The sequence below is a fragment of the Lytechinus variegatus genome, chromosome 17 (genome assembly GCF_018143015.1).
Source record: "Lytechinus variegatus isolate NC3 chromosome 17, Lvar_3.0, whole genome shotgun sequence".
NCBI classification, from domain to species: Eukaryota; Metazoa; Echinodermata; class Echinoidea; order Temnopleuroida; family Toxopneustidae; genus Lytechinus; species Lytechinus variegatus.
In genome coordinates, this window is record NC_054756.1 from 10022805 (window position 1) to 10040938 (window position 18134).

The window sequence follows — 18134 nt, forward strand, 5'->3', positions numbered from 1 at the left end:
TGCACGATAGAGTAAGGACAAAATCAATAATTCAAGGAAATTTTTAATAACTGTCTCGCCTACTTTGCTTTCTTTTAACTTATTCTGAATAGTGCACCGTATTTAAAAACTAGGCCATTTCAACTATTTTGTTTTATGAATGATAAGTCCACTATTTAGACCCCCTCGCAGAATGCTGCGGAGTTGGCTCTCACCTTCCCCGTCCACGAGTTGTTTTTTTTTTTTTTTTTTTTTTTACAACTTAAAAACGCTCTTTAGACTTTAAGCACGTTGTTTAAGCCCGTCACTCTAACAACTATTGTTTATTTTTTTTAAAACAACTGTTTAACTTTATTAAACAAGTTGTTTATAAAGTTTAAACAATCACAAAAAAATTAAACAACTTCTTATATAGAGCGACGGGCTTAGACAATATGTTATATTTTTTTACTGTGTAGAATTAAAACAGCTGTTTTTCCCTCGCTCGAAATTTTCTTGATAATTAACGTATTGAATTATTTCCCCCTGCGATTCACCATAGATAGGTTACTGTATTTCATTTTAATGAATTAATTAGATCAAACGACGGAAATCGTAAACGCCTGCACGTTCAAGATGAAAACAGCAGAACAGCGAAATAATTTCCACCAATCAATTAGGTAAAAGACGATCTTACGTCATAAGAGTGGCAACAATTAGGAATCCACAAGAATAATCAAATACACTTTACAAATAATCTTTAACATCCTAACAACATAGGACGGGTCTGCCTTTAAAGGTCAAGTCCGCCACAGAAAAAAAGTTGATTTAAATCAACAGAGAAAAATCAGGCAAGCATAATGCTGAAAATTCCATCAAAATCGGATGTAAAATAAGAAAGTTGTGACATTTTAAATTTCGCTTATTTTCACACAATTTAGTCACAAGCCATAAGAGAATCGATGATGTCCCTCACTCACCACTTCTTTGGTTTTCATTGTTTGAATTATACAATATTTCAATTTTTTTCAGATTTGACAATAAGGACCGACTTGATTGAACCACATAATTCCACAAGTTCAAGGAGAAATAAAGTTTTGTTTCACATGACAATATGAGAAAATAACTTAAATAAGAATATTTCACATTTAATATAATAAAACACAAAAGAAAAAGTGAGTGATGTCATCAGTTTCCTCATTTTGCATACCGACCGGGTAGTGCATATAACAATTATGTGCAATTAAGCGAAACTTAACAATGTCATAACTTTCTTATTTTACATCCGATTTTGATGAAATTTTTAGTATTATGCTCGTTGGGTTTTTTTATTCATATCAACTTGTTGTTGGGTGGACTTGTACTTTAAAATAGCAAATATACTGTTTTGCTTTCAATGCTGGACAAACGCCAGAGAAGTAATTCTCCTTGTACAAGACATCTGAGTTCTTCGGAAGAATTGGCACCGCTTCTTTAGAATGGTCAGCCCAAGGACGCGCATTAATGGACGTCTTCAATCTCAGTGCCGAATTAACTGTGTCATGATAATTGTTTCAAAAAGTCATTGCTTCATTCAACAACGCGTCTCAATGTAGTGAGAAACAATGAATCGTTCAAGGGCTCGTTGCAGAAAGAGATGGAATCAAACGTAAATTGTTTTTCAGCCAATCAAAACAGCGACCATCTGTTGAGTTGCGTTTAAACGAAATTCTTCCTGCAATTAAGGGTCCCAAATAAAGTAATCCTAGGATCCACCATTAATATGATTTTAAAACTTTCAAAAATCGTTCAGCTTTCATAAAAGAGCGTAAAAAATGATGTTAAGCACCTTTGACCATCAACCCTATCTAGGCCGGGGTATTTTGGATATCATATGGCGCGGGAGGGCTTGTATCCCCCTCCCCTTGAAATCTCGGCTGTCGATCACCGTACGCCGAAAATTGGCACGCAGATTGTCTGGGTCATAATCTACAAAATTGTATAGTAATTTATTTCAAGCAAATTGCTATTGTATTTTGAATATATGGCGGGGGGGGGGGGCTGTCTCGGCTGTCGATCACCGTACGCCGAAAATTGGCACGCAGATTGTCTGGGTCATAATAGTAATTTATTTCATGCAAATTACTATTAAGGTTATGCTAATTTATGAGTAATTAGTAGGTCTATGCAAATTAGTAAGTCATATTTTTTCGTCGAACTCCCTAAATAAAGTACCCGGGTATTGCAAAATTGATCTTAAAATATGCGAAAGACTTGAATTTAAAGTAAAAAGTCAGCGAGCGGCATGGTCAAAAAAAAATTGCGCGGCAAGAATATTGCGCGGATCGTTGGGTCTATAGGGTTAACAAAATACATACTAAAGATACAAAAATGATAACACTAATGTTTATCATTAATTAAAGTGTCTTATCAATGTCAATGAAAGACACTGATGCATGAAATTGTTTTAAGCAAAATAAACACTGCTTGTTATATAGCACAATGCCAGTTTTTGTGCTTTTTTTTCATGTATACATAATTATATACTTTTCCATGACATCTTTGTCATTCTTCCATCGTCTCTGAAATCTCCTAAATTCAAATTTAAGCTCATCTTTGGTTTGGGTGGGCTCGTCGTATCCCTATTAAAATATAGTTCCCTTCATCACATCAATAAAATGTCTTGTCGTGTCTATCATGACTATGAATGAAATTAACAATCATAATCAGGCGTATACGCGGGGGGGGGGGGGTTCAACCCCCCGCCCCATTCAGATTAATTGAAAACCTTCTTTTTTGTTTGTGACTTTTTTTGTTACGAAAAGGCCTTAAAAAAATATGTGAAAAATTATCGCAATGGTAAGTTTTATGCCAAATATCTAAGACCTATATATTCGCTATATTATTCCATTTAGAAATACCAATATAAAAAAATAAAAACAAAGAAAATGCTTACTTATCGCAGATGAAAAGCCTACTAATCCAAGAACAACCGCAAAGAACATTGAACGATAAAATCCTGAAAATATCCTGTCCATTTCAGTGGTTACAACAGCTAGTTCGAAAGTCTACAAAGATTTGGAGTCAAAACCCCTCAGAAGCAGTTTTATAAATATTTATCCAAAGTTTTTATAAATTGTGAAAGAACGTTCCCTTGGGATAGAATACACATCCACGCTTCACCTGTATATGTGTGCTGTGCTATATATGTCATGCCTGCGACAATCCTTTGCAGAATGACTAACTCTTGAAGACTCGGGAAGACATACACGAATCAACAGTAGCGGAAAGGCGGCAAAATTGATTAACTTCGTTAAACCGAGGGTGTACATTGTGAAGGATATTGACAAAGAGGGCGTGCTTCATGTATCTCTCGGCACAACGCGAATACTCGCAATAATCAGTCAAAGGTTACCAAAGCCAAAACGCTCATTAGGAAAGAGGGATTGGGTGGCTAAAACAGAATTAAAATCGATATAGATCTATGAGACAATTCAGTGCACTGACGTACAGATGGGGAGGGGGGCTTGGACCCCGGCCCCAAAATTCACGACCAAGAAGTGAGATTAAAAAAAGAGAAAAGGGGTGAAATCATATTTCTGAATAAATGTTGATTAGGAAGTTATTTTTTCATCTTTCCGAACTTAAATGATAAAAGTTTTCAAACCCCCGGGGGGCACTAACATTGACGAGTGGATACCATGCGCGACCAAAAAACACGTAAAAAGGATGTCATTTTCACGATAGGGCACGTGACAAGGGTGTCAAAAACACAAAAATAATGAAAAAAGGGTATCTATTTCGCTAGGAAAATTACGTGTTTAGGGTCGAATTTGCGGGGATGATAAAACAAAATTAAAATGTTTATAAAGGATGTCCTTTTTGCCCCAATTAACGCTTCGTGTTTAGAGTCCGATTTACGCGAGATGTAGAAGGTGGGGTCGTACTACCAAACAAGGTAAAGCCGACGACGCCATGAGGACCCGTAACAATAAAACATTTCTGTACTTGTTTAGGGGTTCATTTCAGGGAATATTTGTCAAGAGTATCGTTTTGTTTCCAATACTTGTTAAGGGTAGGGTTTCACACGCCAATACTTGTTAAGGGGTGCATTTTCATAATATGGAAATTACGTGTTTAGGGTGCTTTTCGAGACCCCGTGGTCGCGCATGGTATCCACTCGTGAATGGAAGTGCCCCCCCCCCCCCCGGATTCAATATAGGGCATACATACCTACGAAGGCTATGAAGAGTAATCGAGAAGTCGACGTGTGTCATAACAAGGCCTTGACCTCTCTTATTCTGAGTCACTTTTGAGGGATTTGTGGTGAAACCAAAGTGTGAGGGTATCGCCAGCCGAATAGGCCATTTCACGTTGAATATCATGGCAATGTACAGGTGTAACTGTCTATCAATAGTGTGTGTTATTCAAGCAGGGAGGCCCACTTTTTTCAGGTGGTTTATGACTAGAAGCAATCACAGAAATGCCCTTTTTACACAGGATTTTCTTAACCCGGACTATCGCTAACCCCGTACTATCCTTAACCCCGTACTATTTTTTTTCCTTTTCACACATGCCAAATTGTTATTGCTAACCCCGGATAAGAAATGCTTGCTTTTTACACACGAAACTCGCTAACCCCGGACTAGTGGTTTTTGTCGATCATTCGTAGTACAAGTGCTTCACTCGTACACTTTTTACACACGCTACAATTTCCTTAACCCCGTACTATAGGTGGGGCCAAATAGTACGGGGTTAAGCTTAGCCCACTTTCGTTTTTCACATGCGAGCTTAACCCCGTACTATTGCTCTTAGCACCGCAATTGGTGGGATAACCCTGCTTTTTTGCAGGGCCAAATAATCCCGTACTATTGGTGGGGTTAGCCCACTTTGCAAAAACGCTGTGTAAAACGAAAGTGGGCTAAGCTTAACCCCGTACTATAGGTGGGGCTAAATTGCCATTTAGCCCCACCAATAGTACGGGGTTAAGGAAATTTTAGCCTGTCTAAAAAGGGTATCAGTGTACCAGGAATGTGGGACGACTCAGTAGCGAATTAAGCAACAACAAAAAAAAGAGAAAGAGGGGGCCAAATATAAAATGAAACAAAATTTCTTTTCAAATGTCATAAAAAAGAGAAAGAAAAAGTGGCATTCTAAAAATGCAAAAAATTATGCTTATTTTGTGTATAAAGCATGATCATTCAAAATTTCACATAAAGGGTTCTTTTACTCTAGCATGTTTTGACAGTGTAATTTTCCCACTTTTTAAAATGGGGCTGGTTTTCTATGAGCCTGTACTCGAAATCATAAAAAAATACGTTTTGACTTTATTCTCAATTGCAAAATCTCTTACCAGTGGACTTATATTTGAAAAAGTGGGTGATTAAGAAATTGTGTTTACTTAGAAGACTTAAGAACTTTTTAAAGGCCATTTTCAAATGGCTTTTTAACCATTTTATGTAGACAAAAAAATACCTGAAAATACATGTATGCCTTAAGTAAAATGCTGCGTAAAATAGGGGCCAGTTTTAATGGTAGTACAACTATCTTTTTCTCAAGTGACAGCAGAACATCAACATTGTCCAGCAACATATTTTTTGTAGTCACTACCATACACTCTCTTGGCCAAGAAAATATCACTCTCCCTATCATTCTCTCTCCCTACTCTTGTCAAACCCGTCATTGTAAAACTTTTGTTAAAACGAGATCAGATGGTGTTGTGAGAGGAACGCACATTGGGTGTTAGAAATGAAAGTTGAATTGAACACCAATGCATGGTGTCAATACAACAAAGTGTAAAACACCATGAATTCAACAATGTGGAGCTTGGTAGGGTCCTCTCAACACTAACTGGTGTGGTTTTAACACGTTTTGTCAATGCATCACACTTCACAACACCAGACCCTGTTGCTTGAAACTTACACTGGTGTTTTTATCAATTTTTTCCAAGGAAACCTTGATTTCCACGAAAATTTTGATTGGCTCATAGTTCCAATCGTAGCTTGCATTGCCATAAAATTTAGCAGTTGCAACAGAATTTAGTCAAAAAATTTAGCTAAGTATCAAACATGTATATTTTCAACCTTTTACCAGTTAAATTACTGCTTAACTCAAAGCAATTTTTTTTTTCGGGGGGGGGGGGGCATTTGTGCAAATCATGTCACAGGTAACCCTGTTTAAATCAAATGTTTTGAGAACACAGAAACCTGTTCGACTTAGGAGAAATTCAACTTCAAAAAATATATAACACGTTTTGAATAATGTGGTCTAAAAAAAATTGCTCGCTTAAAACAATTACTCTACTTCTGGCAGGTCGACTTATAAGTAGGTAGAGTCTGGCCGATTAAATGAGAGGACTAGTTTGAGACGACTAGTAATTAGTAAATACTATTTACTAGTCCTCTCAAAATTTTTCTCCCAAGTCGTGTAGGATTCCATTGTGGAAAGAAATATATTTTCTTGTGTAGAACTTTCATGCAACATAGCCCATTGAGATAACCAAAGGCACAAGCATCCAAGGAACATCTTTATGTCACACACAACTCATAATACCAGCATGCACTAGGAACTCACCATCACAAACAGGAATGGTCATTCACACAGTACTGGATCTAAGGATGGGGTTGATAAGGGGGTTTAACCCCCCCCCACCCTCTTGGGCTACCAAGTTTTAAAAAAAGTAATGACCTACATTTTGAAGCCAACCCCAAATTACCTTCATTTTATAGTGAACTGGCAGTTACAATTTAATGACAAAATTACCATTATTGTATGTCTTCAGGACACAGGACCCCAAGGCACTAGAGATACGTACACAAGAGATTTAGAAGGCAAAAAAGGCTCTTTCAAACCAAATTTTCATTTTTGTCATTACAGCAAGAATCAAATTCTTTGCTTTTTATTCAAATGATGTTTAAACAATATCAACCCATAACTGAAGACGATCGTCTTTCAACAGCATTGCATCTATGCATCAGCGATGGTAACCTCAACCTCGACGCCAGGCTCGATGTTGATAGAGGTCTAGAAGGTCAAAGGTCAAGGATAAATACAAATAGAAAGAAATAAGCCAACATTATTCCGAAGTAATAAAGACATATATATCTGATATATCATGTTATATAAAAAGTGTGTGATGTCATTTGTTTCATGTCCAATTGTTTCAATTTTTTCATAAAATTAAAATGAAATTTAAAGTATGACACAATTTATTTCTATATGTATAATATCAAAATCAACTTTGAGCATGGGTGGACCTAAAGCTTGTGTATAGTTTTGGTAAATCCACCAAAATGCACCTATCACTATTCCAATTCATTGCTAGCTAATATGAATGGATATGCCCTATAACAGTTATGTGGAGGATATGAAATGAAAATGTGTTTTACAGGATAAATTTTGCGATTTTACATGGAAATTTAACTTGATCGGGTCACCCGATCAAATTAAAATATCTGTGTGTTTTTGTCTTTCAATTAAATCCTATTCCAAATCATGGAATGGGCTGAAACTTTCAAGATATGTTCTTTGTCTGTAACTTTTGGATATCTAATCACTAAATTTATAAGATAAGTGCTTGAATGCCCATTTTTTAAATTTAAAACAAGCATCGCCGAGAGAGGGCGCTATATATCCAAGATTTGAATATTTGAAATTTTCTCAGAGAAGTGCAGTTGGAAAAATATCTAACGGTCTCTACGCTTCAGTAAGACTGTCATATTAGATGATATTCGATTATCAATCACATTATTGACCCTTTACCAAAGCTATACACAGGCTTTAACCTTTAATATAGTCCTTTCAATCGACTTTATGTATACAATTGCCCACAATACTGGAAATGAGAAACCATGTGCCAATCAATCAGCCACTCTCACAAATCCGACAGACAACCATCACCACCCCCCCCCCCCCGGAAGGATCCACAGGGAGTACCCCCCCCCTCACATTTATTGCACAATTACTATCACATGTGATAAAATTGTCAAACTACTTTTTCTTGCTTACTAGGATGGACATGAGAGATACAGAAACGACTCTATATGTATATATTTTTTTATTGTTCTCTTCTGTGTTTAATCCTCGAAGCAGGGGACATGTTGGGAAGTGGTTTTGCTTGTCATCAAAATGCATATCCAACCAATCCCCCCCCCCCCCCGAAACCTGCATCTGCCCCTCCTTAAACAATACCCCATATTTAAAGAACATTTGAAAGAGGTATGTGGGAAAGGATACAATCTGCTTGACAATCTCCGAGGGGCTCTCCAGGTCGATGAGACGCTTGTGGATGCGCATCTGGTAGCGATCCCAGGTCTTGGACCCTTCTCCACAGGGCGTCTTCCTGGTGGTGATGCGGAGGGTCTTGGTGGGCATACGGACGGGTCCTTTCACCTTCAGGTTCTTGTCCTGGGCACCACGCTTGAGATCAGCGCACACCTTCTCCAGGCTCTTGACGTTGCGGCTGGTAAGGGTGATGCGGATACGATGGGCTGGGACTTCCTCAACGGGTCCCTTCATTGGATCCTTGCTGTAAGCCTGTGGCAAGAGTTGATTGTGATAATTCGACTTCAGTATTTTCCTTAACTTAAACCACACCCAATCCCAAGAAAGAAATGTTCCCAAAACTACATCTAACCAAGTTAGATGCAGGGGCTGTGGAAAAACCATAAAAATTACCATCTGATTGTGATTTCCTGCATGGTCAACTACCCCATCCCCCCAAAAAAAAACCCTAAAAGCTTCATGTCCTCCTTTAAGGTTGTTTTTACACACGTTATCTCAAATCAGGTGCGGATCCAGGGGGCGGGGCACGTGCCCCTTGTGCCCCCCCCTGGATCCGCGCCTGATTTGAGATAACATTTTGAGAATAAAAATTTGTAATGTAAAAAATCCATTTCAAAACCGAGGTGTGCTCCCTATTTTAACATTGAAGAATATTGAAATATCTTTAATTTGTGGTTGAAAACCGTTTTTTGGGCTTGTCAAAATTTTCCACAGAAAAATTTGCCCCCTCCCTCTTTTGGAAAAACCTGGATCTGCCAGTCTCAAATAGTGAGTGACTGATACCACATTGCACACAATGCTTGAAAATTCAGCTAGGCCATGCGTAGCAGGGGGAGGGGGACAGTTGCCCCTAAGAAATATTGGAAACCTAGAACTAGTCTAGTCCAACATTTTTTATCTGAAATTTCATGTATTTCACCATAACTAATGAACGTTGCGCGTAGATCAGCACAAAATCCTTTAATTTCACTTTCGAAAATGCAAAAGCGCCCCCACAAGAAGTCGCTTCGCTCCCTCACTTTCGGGACTCGAGTCCTGTTTTAGAAAAAAATTGAGGGGTCTTGCCACTCCCCTCCAAAAACATTTCTGCATATGGCTATGTATTCAGCTCTACTCTGGTGTAATGGGGGGGGGACTTCCATTGAGAGGGTACCGTGCCTGACCAAGGGGTTTTGAAAAAGTACCCTAAAGAAGTATTTTCCATGTTCTGAAAATGCAACCCTCAATAATCATTGGCGTGTGAAACCCGACCCTTAACAAGTATTGGAAACAAAAAACAGCACCATTGACAAATATTCCCAGAATTGACCCCCTAAACAAGCAGTGTACAACAATATCTTAATATTGTAATGCATGGTACGACATGGACATGATCATGGACGTCGGCTTTACCTTGTTTTGGTTTATAGTACCACCCCACACGCCTCTCTCATTACAAATCCGACACTTCTCTGACATTTAGAAAATACGGTAGAAGTTTATTTTTTTCGCCTTTTTTCCTTTTTGCAATCTTGTACTTGTCCTACGTATTATGCTCTGTGAAATTAAACTGCGGAAGTCTTACAGTAGCTAGGACCTATTACTACTACTAGTAGGAAATTGTTTCTGTACATACTAGCTAGGACTTTTTAGGAGTGACTAAGAAGCCCCATGCCATGGCAACATGCCCCATCTTGAAAGAGATCCTTTTTTTTAATTTTTGTTTTACATGTTTTTGGTCACGCATGAACATGGCATCCACTTGTAAAACAATGGAAATAGTCCCCCCTCCCCCCCCATTTAGATCTCAAACACACAGAACATCGAGACATGGCACAGCGCCCTGTATACCACGTACGTGCAGAGCCATAGACCCAACGTCAGCTTAAATGGCGACGCCATATTGCCAGATTCTGGCCGGATTTGGCCAGCGCCCTCACCCGGCTAACGTTAAGCGCCATTCATCTATACACTAATTCCTCTTGATTACCATTGATAAAAACCTCGCTCAAATCTTTTCCGGAATTCTTATGAATAAGCGATTGATGTTTTTCCGTTAATCAAATATCCTTTATTACACCCATATTTTTGTGTTATTTATTTGTAACATTTTTATTTTAATCACAATTGTAGTCCAAACGCGGGTCAGTTTTTGAGAACCCACGTTGTTTGTGCATGCCCACGTATTGCCTTACGCGTATTGAACGGAATGATGTTGGGTCGAACAACAGAATATGGTTGTGATTGTTTGTTCCGTGTTTGTTGGGGATGAAGCTATGATGGCGACCAGTCACGTTTGACAGTACCGCCAAATCGTTAATATTAACTAATTAAGGTCAAGGTGAGATAAGAGAAATGAGCAAGGCGCTTTATGGAGGGCGGGGGGAGTTAAGAGGACCCAGTGGGGATACAGTTTCATCATGCAGTACAGGGCGTCGATGAACTTAATTTTTTTCTTCAAAATGTGGAAAGTGACAGAAAAATCAGAAAAAGGTTAATTGGTTCTGTTATTGAAAAAAAAAACAGAATTTATCAAGATTGCTGTTTAATATTCTTCATCATGTTTTTAGAATTTAATTCAGTTTATCTGATAAGTATAATTCTTTCAAACAACTCAAATTGTGATTAATCGTATTGGATTTATTTCACTCTTTTCTTTCGCCTTGTTTTTTTTTCCAAAAAATCAGGGAGCTGAAAAATATGAGAGCTAGAACGTAAAGATATGGACTTCGTAACACAAAGGTTTGCGATTAATAGCAAATATGAAAGAACGCTTCTGATTGGTTCTTAGTCAGTATTTTGCGACAAATGCGTGTTTAACATTGATCTTGATTGGCCAATTCATTTAGCGATTGATCGCTAATCTTTGTGTTACGGAGCCACGGTGTAGCTATGACGTTGGAGAGGGCGCAGCCCCATGCACTTGCAGATCCAGATCGATTTTCATAGGGGACACTTAGAGTGCCCCTATATTTCTTCAGTATTATTTTTACACGCAAAAAAAGTAAAAGACATCATGCCACCGACAGCTGCCTCGTCAAAGGGGGGCGGTCAATTATTTTGATTTTTTTTTCATTTTGTCCTCGATAGGGAAGCGGGGGGGGGGGGTCAATTAATTTTATATACATTTCTATTGTGTTTATATATGGGGGGGTCTGCTACTGAGCATGTTTTTACAAGGGCTTAATATAACAGAAATGGCATGATTTAACACAATAAAATGTATCATGGAGGTTAATACTAAATTAATACATAATTAATAATTGTTTTAATTGAAAATGAAAATAATAAAGGCACCCATAGATCTTAAAAACATCTCATAAATACAGGCCTAAACCTGTATTTGAAGTTGAACAGGCATAAAGTATAAATGTTTAGCTATAGCTGATGCTTTGATCCCGCAACCAAATAATGTTGGCATAAACTAGCTGTAATATATCAGTGGCGTAACGAGCGAAAAAAATTGAGGGCTATATACGATATGGCGTATCGATCAGGCAAAATTTAAAAAGTATTTAGTAAGTTGCAACCGACATGAGCATAATTTTGATGTTTTTGTTACAAAAATCCAATTGAACAATTTTGCAAGATTCTCTTTCCTTTTTCTCTTTTTTTTATTGGGCCGGGGCATGCAAGACCCCCCCCCATAATTATAAAGCACCATACTCTTTGTTATGCCACTGTCTAAAATTTTTTTAACTTTTAGAATTTTAATCTCTTATCTAATTAATGTAAAGGGATAAGAATAAGACAAAAAATAGTTCCAGATTACTTATTTCAAAGTATTTTTACTTATAACTCCCCAACTCTGCTCTTGCTGCACTGCACGTAACGGCCTTCCACCCAAGGGCCAGGCCGACTCGCCCCGTGAGCAAGTGACCGCGTTCGCGTAAGTTCACCCGAAGCCATGACTAAATTCTGACCATAAACATCACCTAACTAATCACTCTCTGACAATATTTCAAAGTGTATTTTATTTCAGTCGATCCTTTGGGCCATTAAACGATAATATTTCCAATGTTATCATGACAAATAATTTTAATGAGATAGTGGCATTGTAGAAAAAACAAATTTATAAGCACGAAATGGCACCAGATATATCATCAAACATACAGCGCAGCGTTCGGGACTGGTGAGTGGGACGGCTCGCTTGGTGTTTTCGCCCCGACGAATTCGGCGAAAACGTTACCATTGCGCCGTGCGAATGTTCAATCTGCGGCTCTCAATCAGAGACTTGAATGTCTCTTTTTGCATTATCGAAAATGAATCATAGACTTTGTTTGATTTATTTACAAGTAAGTTGCATATCCGTCGTGATAATTAGGAAACTCCATGATGTCTTCTTCTAATTCTGTAAAAAATATGTCTTCAAAATGCCTGTGTCAGAAAATTGCCGGAAATCATAAAAACTTGCCTAAAATATGTCTTTTTGAAAGTTCATCCATGGTCTGGAAAAAAATGTTATAACTTTTGTAGACGTATACCGTAAACAAAGACATCCTCGATCACTGAAATAAAGTGCTTGCTAAGCTCTTTTAATTCCGACCATGTTACCATGACAACTTGGGAAAACCCTTATTTTTTCGAAAAAAAACTTTGGTTTTAAGGGTCATTTTACAGACATAAAACTAACCCAATTTTGAAGAATTGTGTTTAAGTTTCACATAAAACTGAATTATCTATGTTTATACTTTCGTATATGAATATTCATATTTCTTATAGAATCTTAGTTTTGGATTGGTCAATGTTTCAGTCATGGATAGTGACTGAGCGTAAAAAAATCTGAAAATGCGCATTTTATCGGCAACCAACAAGCAAGATGGCGGAACACATTAAGTTGGCGCTTTGCACATACGTGATACATGATCAATTGCACATTCATACACACACAGTCCGTCATTGACACACGCCATCATGCAACTCGCTCACACGACGCCGGTCCACGTCCACGACGCACACGGCACGCACGTCAACATACTTTAACAATAAAATATCAAATTTTCTGTATTTTATGAATAATTCTTAGTTTCCTCTCATTTCTACAATGTTCATACCATGTTTTTATGGATGCTAGCAGACTTAATCAATTCGGAATTTGACAGGAATTGAACAGAGGTGAGCTAGCCACTTCACGTCGGTGTTCTGTCAACGAGCGCCGATCTAAAGAGATTGCAGTATACGAGTTAACATGTGAGCATCATTCAGCGGGCATATTGTTCACACGAACGAAAAAAACTGCGCGTTGTCGCGGTGGCTACGCAATGTGAATTGGTGTCATTCGTTTCGATAAATAAACTCAGCAGTGGAAACAATACTCGGCTAAATCATAACGTTTATTCATTTGAGGTAAACAAAAATATATATATTACATTTAAAAAAAAAACATTTTAATTCAATACTTATTTTTTTCATCAAATATATATATTAATTTTTTTAAAGAAAATATTACAAAGATAATTTTCCTTTAATATTCTTTACAAAAGATTCATTAACAAGCCTAAAATATTCACTTCATTACCCATCTTAACAACCAACAGGCAACTCAGTCATTCTATATTCGTACCCCTGTTCGTAATGATCGATGCAGGCATTACATGTTCGAGGCCTTTAGGCTATATGATGCGAGCGCGAGCTGACAGATTTTGAAATTTTAAACGAAAATTTTGACATTCTAAGAACCATTGGATCATAATAAGGATTGGTATCTAACAAATCATTTTTATGTGAGCGCGCGAAGCGCGAGCTTAAAATTTATAATATTCCTATTCAAAGTTGGACATAGGCCTAATTCGACTCAGAGCACATGTATCCGATGAACAGGATCGTCATTTGATCTCAAGACATGATCTCAACATATTATTGATAAATTTTGAATTTCCGACCCAAAACAGGACATTATAGTTTGTAACCAGTGGCGTAACTACGGGGGGGGCATGGGGGGGCACGTGCCCCCCAATCGGCTGGCCAAAAAAAAAACGGTGAAAATGAGAAAAAGAGGGAAAAGGGAAGAGAAACGTAGTGGGAAAAGAAGAAATTATTGTTCATTATAATGTTATATTATGTTATGTTATATGTTATGTTAAATAAGAAGCATTTTTTCATAGCTTTATAAAACATTATTTGCTTCATTGTGTCTTCATTGTTCATGTTGTTCCTGGTGTTCGCATAGACTGTTTACTATATATATATATATAATCCCGTACAACCTCCCGTTTTCAAATCAATATACAACAAATATATTTCCTCGCAATTCGAGTTATTATTGTTTTATGTAGTGACATATTCTTCGTTTTCATGACTACTTAAAGTGATTGCCCTATTTTAAGGTCTTGTTATAAAACAATTTTTGTCCGTGCTAACGTTCGCATAAGTAGATTGGTGAGATTTCTGCTCTTCATTAACTTAGATCAGTCCTTAAAACGTCAATTTTTCTGGTCTGAATATAAAAAATGTTCAGCTCGCGATTCGCGCTCGCATCACTTGGTTAGTGAAATACGTAGGGTCTTAGTGAATTTCTACAAACAAGCCTTAGAATGCCCCTCTTCAGGTTTGAATTTCCTACATAATTTTCAGCTCGCGCTTCGCGCTCGCAGTATTTGATTAGTGAGATGCATATGATAATCATGATTACAATTACTTCAAAAAGTACTTCATGTGTTTAGATGTAATTCTAACAAAATCAGCAAGCGCTTGGCACTTGCATTAGATGACTATGGTGAGATAATTATGTATACCCTTAATAAATTCCTAAAAAACATAGTTTTTAAAATATCCATGTTTTGGGTCAATATATACAAAAAATTTAGCTCACGCTTCGCGCTCGCATCATTTGGTTAGTAAAATATGCACGGTCTTAGGGAATTCCTACAAACACGCCTTAGAATACCTCTCTTCATGTCTGAATTTCCTAAATTTTCAGCTAGCGCTTCGCGCTTGCAGTATTTGATTAGTAAGATGCGTTTGATAATGATTACAATGACTACCAAAGGTGCCTCATGACTGTGTTTAGAAGTAATTCTGACAAAATCAGCAAAGGATAGCACTAGCATTAGATGACTATGGTGAGATATTTATACTCCTATTGGATTCTGAAATATAGTCCTTAAAATTTCCCTGTTTAGGGTCAATATATATAAAATTTTTGGCTCGCGCTTCGCGATCGCATTGTTTGTTTAGCGAGAACGTTACGTATCATGATTAAAACAAAATTGCTTATAATGTCCCTTCTTAGCTCTGAATATAAAAACTAAGTTTTCAGCTCGCGCTTCGCGCTCGCATTATTCAATCAGTGAGATACATATCCGTTTAAAGGGGAAGTTCACGCTGACAAAAAGTTTATTGTAAAAATAGCAGAAAAAATAATAAAAAATATTGCCGAAGGTTTGAGAAAAATTCATCAAATAATGAAAAAGCGAATTTCTATTATTCGATTTGTGACGTCATATGCGAGCAGCATTCCTCCATAGCGAATGGTAAAAAATCAATGAAATGTCATTTTCTCAGAAAATTGAAGATGGTTTTCACTGTAGCTTTTGTATATCAATAGACAAATCATTTCACACCCGATTATGAATAGAAATCAAAATTAAGTTATCAGGAACCATACAAAATTTGGAATTCATGCCTTTTATATTACATAACACATGGGGCAGCTGCTCGTTTATGACGTCACAAATCCAAAACTTTGAACTCTAATAACTTTCTTACTCTTTAACGGATTTTCCTTAAACCTTCACCAATATTTTTTACTATTTTTTCTGCTATTTTTACAACAGAGTTTTCTTCAGGGTGAACTTCCCCTTTAATGGCACTGCATGTCCATACAATATCTCTATTAGGTCAGTATACCTGACAACTGAGCGCGCTTCGCGCGCTCCCTAAGTGACTCAATTTTTTTGCTGGTGTCCCCCCCCCCCAATGCCGTATACGCCACTGTTTGTAACCATGCAGGATGGAAACTCATCATGACGCCTCGGCCAAGCGCGAGCTGTCAAAATTGATAGTCTTACCGACACTCTAAGCAAGCATCGGTAACTAAAAAGGATGGTTATTAAAGTAAGCAACTTATGCGAGCGAGAAGCGCGAGATAAGATTTTTTGACATTCCAACCCAAAACTTGTCATTCTGTAGGCACATACAGAACATGCGCATTAGTGTGGAGCATGGCCCTGTGGATTAGTCTTAGGACTTTGAAACAGAGGGTCGTGGGTTCGAATCCCAGCCATGCATGGCGTAATTTCCAGAAATTTATCCACATTTTTGTGCTGCACTCAACCCAGGTGAGGTAAATGGATACATGGAAGGAATTATTATTCCTTGAAATGCCACCGCGCTGTGAAGGCTGCGGGCCAAAGCCAGGGTAATAATATCCAATGAAGCGCACTATATAGGGACGCATTTGGCAGTCATATGCGCAATAAGCATGTTGGTATTATTATCATTATTATCAAATTAAGCATTTTATTTTTATGCGAGCAAACATGAGTTAATTTGGCGCCCCCCCCCCCCCCTGTGACACATACGCGCTCCGAATGTCTTTGAATACTGCGACAGACCCATTTTACGTTGGATGCATCTTATCTTTACCACTGCACAGGTAAGTCTGAAAACTGAGTTTTGTTTGTACGTACCTTTCCTTTTAAAATTATGTTTTCAATGTTCAAAACAACGATGATTCATGAAATTGACACAAAATATTGCGAATCAACGTTGATTTGTGTATTCATTTTATCCCTCTGTAATGCGATATCTCCCGGCCGGATCCCCCCCCCCGTGAAAGCTGCTCACTAGCGTACCTACGGGGGGGGGCAGACTGCCGTGTCCCTGACGAGGCACTACCCATGCAAAGGACCTATCCCTGCCCCCCCCCCCCTAATGCCCCCTCCTTTGAAGTCAGGAATACCCTTCTGTTTTTTTTTTGCTTTTAAATTTTCTTCTGGTGCGAAATGTCCTTTATAACCTGTTGAAGACCTTTTTTTTATGCTTGTCAAATTTTTTGGCAGAAGATTTTGCCCCCCCCCCCCTGTGGAAAAAGGTATACGCTACTGAAGCTGCTATGGAACATTCTGCACAATTCATATGAGTCATACGATGATCGCGAGGTTTGCAGACGTCGTCTGCTATGTTTTTATATGGTTTCATTCTCCTTTAATTAAGCACTTCGTGAACAGGATATGAAATAATAATGACGGGAGCGCGAAAGCGCGAGCAGAATTCTTAAAGGTCAAGTCCACCCCAGAAAAAATTGATTTGAAAATGTACTGTCGTGTTCCTATATTAAAAAAGGCGATTCGAAAGTCAAGTTTTTATAGATCGAAATAAAAAGAAATCAGATCGTACTCGCATCCCTTGATTGGTGAGGAAGTCCTCCATGAAGGCACCGGAAACACGTCATAAAAAATCGCTTTTCAGGACGAAGGGCAAGTCCATCCCAACAAAAAGTTGATTTTGATAAAAAGACAAAAATACAACAAGTATAACACTGAAAATTTCATCGTAGCGGATAGATGTAAAATAAGAAAGATATTACATTTTAAAGTTTCGCTTAATTTCACATACTACAGTAACAGTTATTATGCACATCCTGGTCGGTATGAAAATGAGGAGACTGATGACGTCATCCACTCACTATTCTTTTGTATTTTGTTATATGAAATAGGCCTTTATTTTCTCCTCATTGTCAAGTGAAAAAACGATTAATTCCTCCCTGAATCATATGATGTGGAATTATCATTGTTTAGTCTTTAGATTTGGTTGAGTCAAGTTGGTCCTTGATCTGTAAAAAAAAAAAAGAAATTGTATCATTTAAACAATAAAAAACAAAATAAATAGTGAGTAAGGGACATCATCGTCTGTCTCATTTGAGTTGTGCATAACTGTTTTTGCTAACTATTTTATTTTGTTTTGTGATCAGTTGGTACTGGTGGGGCTGAACA

The 18134-nt window shown here is 37.7% G+C and overlaps 1 protein-coding gene across 1 annotated transcript; it reads right to left on the reverse strand.

Moving 5' to 3' along the window:
* Positions 1 to 6792: 6792 nt before the first annotated feature.
* On the reverse strand, positions 6793 to 13386 carry LOC121431023 (40S ribosomal protein S20-like). The gene is made up of 3 exons (XM_041628486.1): positions 13254 to 13386; positions 8173 to 8472; positions 6793 to 6960 (listed from the first exon to the last, which is right to left on the reverse strand). Exons 1-3 carry the CDS (start codon positions 13254 to 13256, stop codon positions 6904 to 6906), a joined length of 360 nt encoding a protein of 119 aa, XP_041484420.1. The 5' UTR covers positions 13257 to 13386; the 3' UTR covers positions 6793 to 6903.
* Positions 13387 to 18134: the final 4748 nt, after the last annotated feature.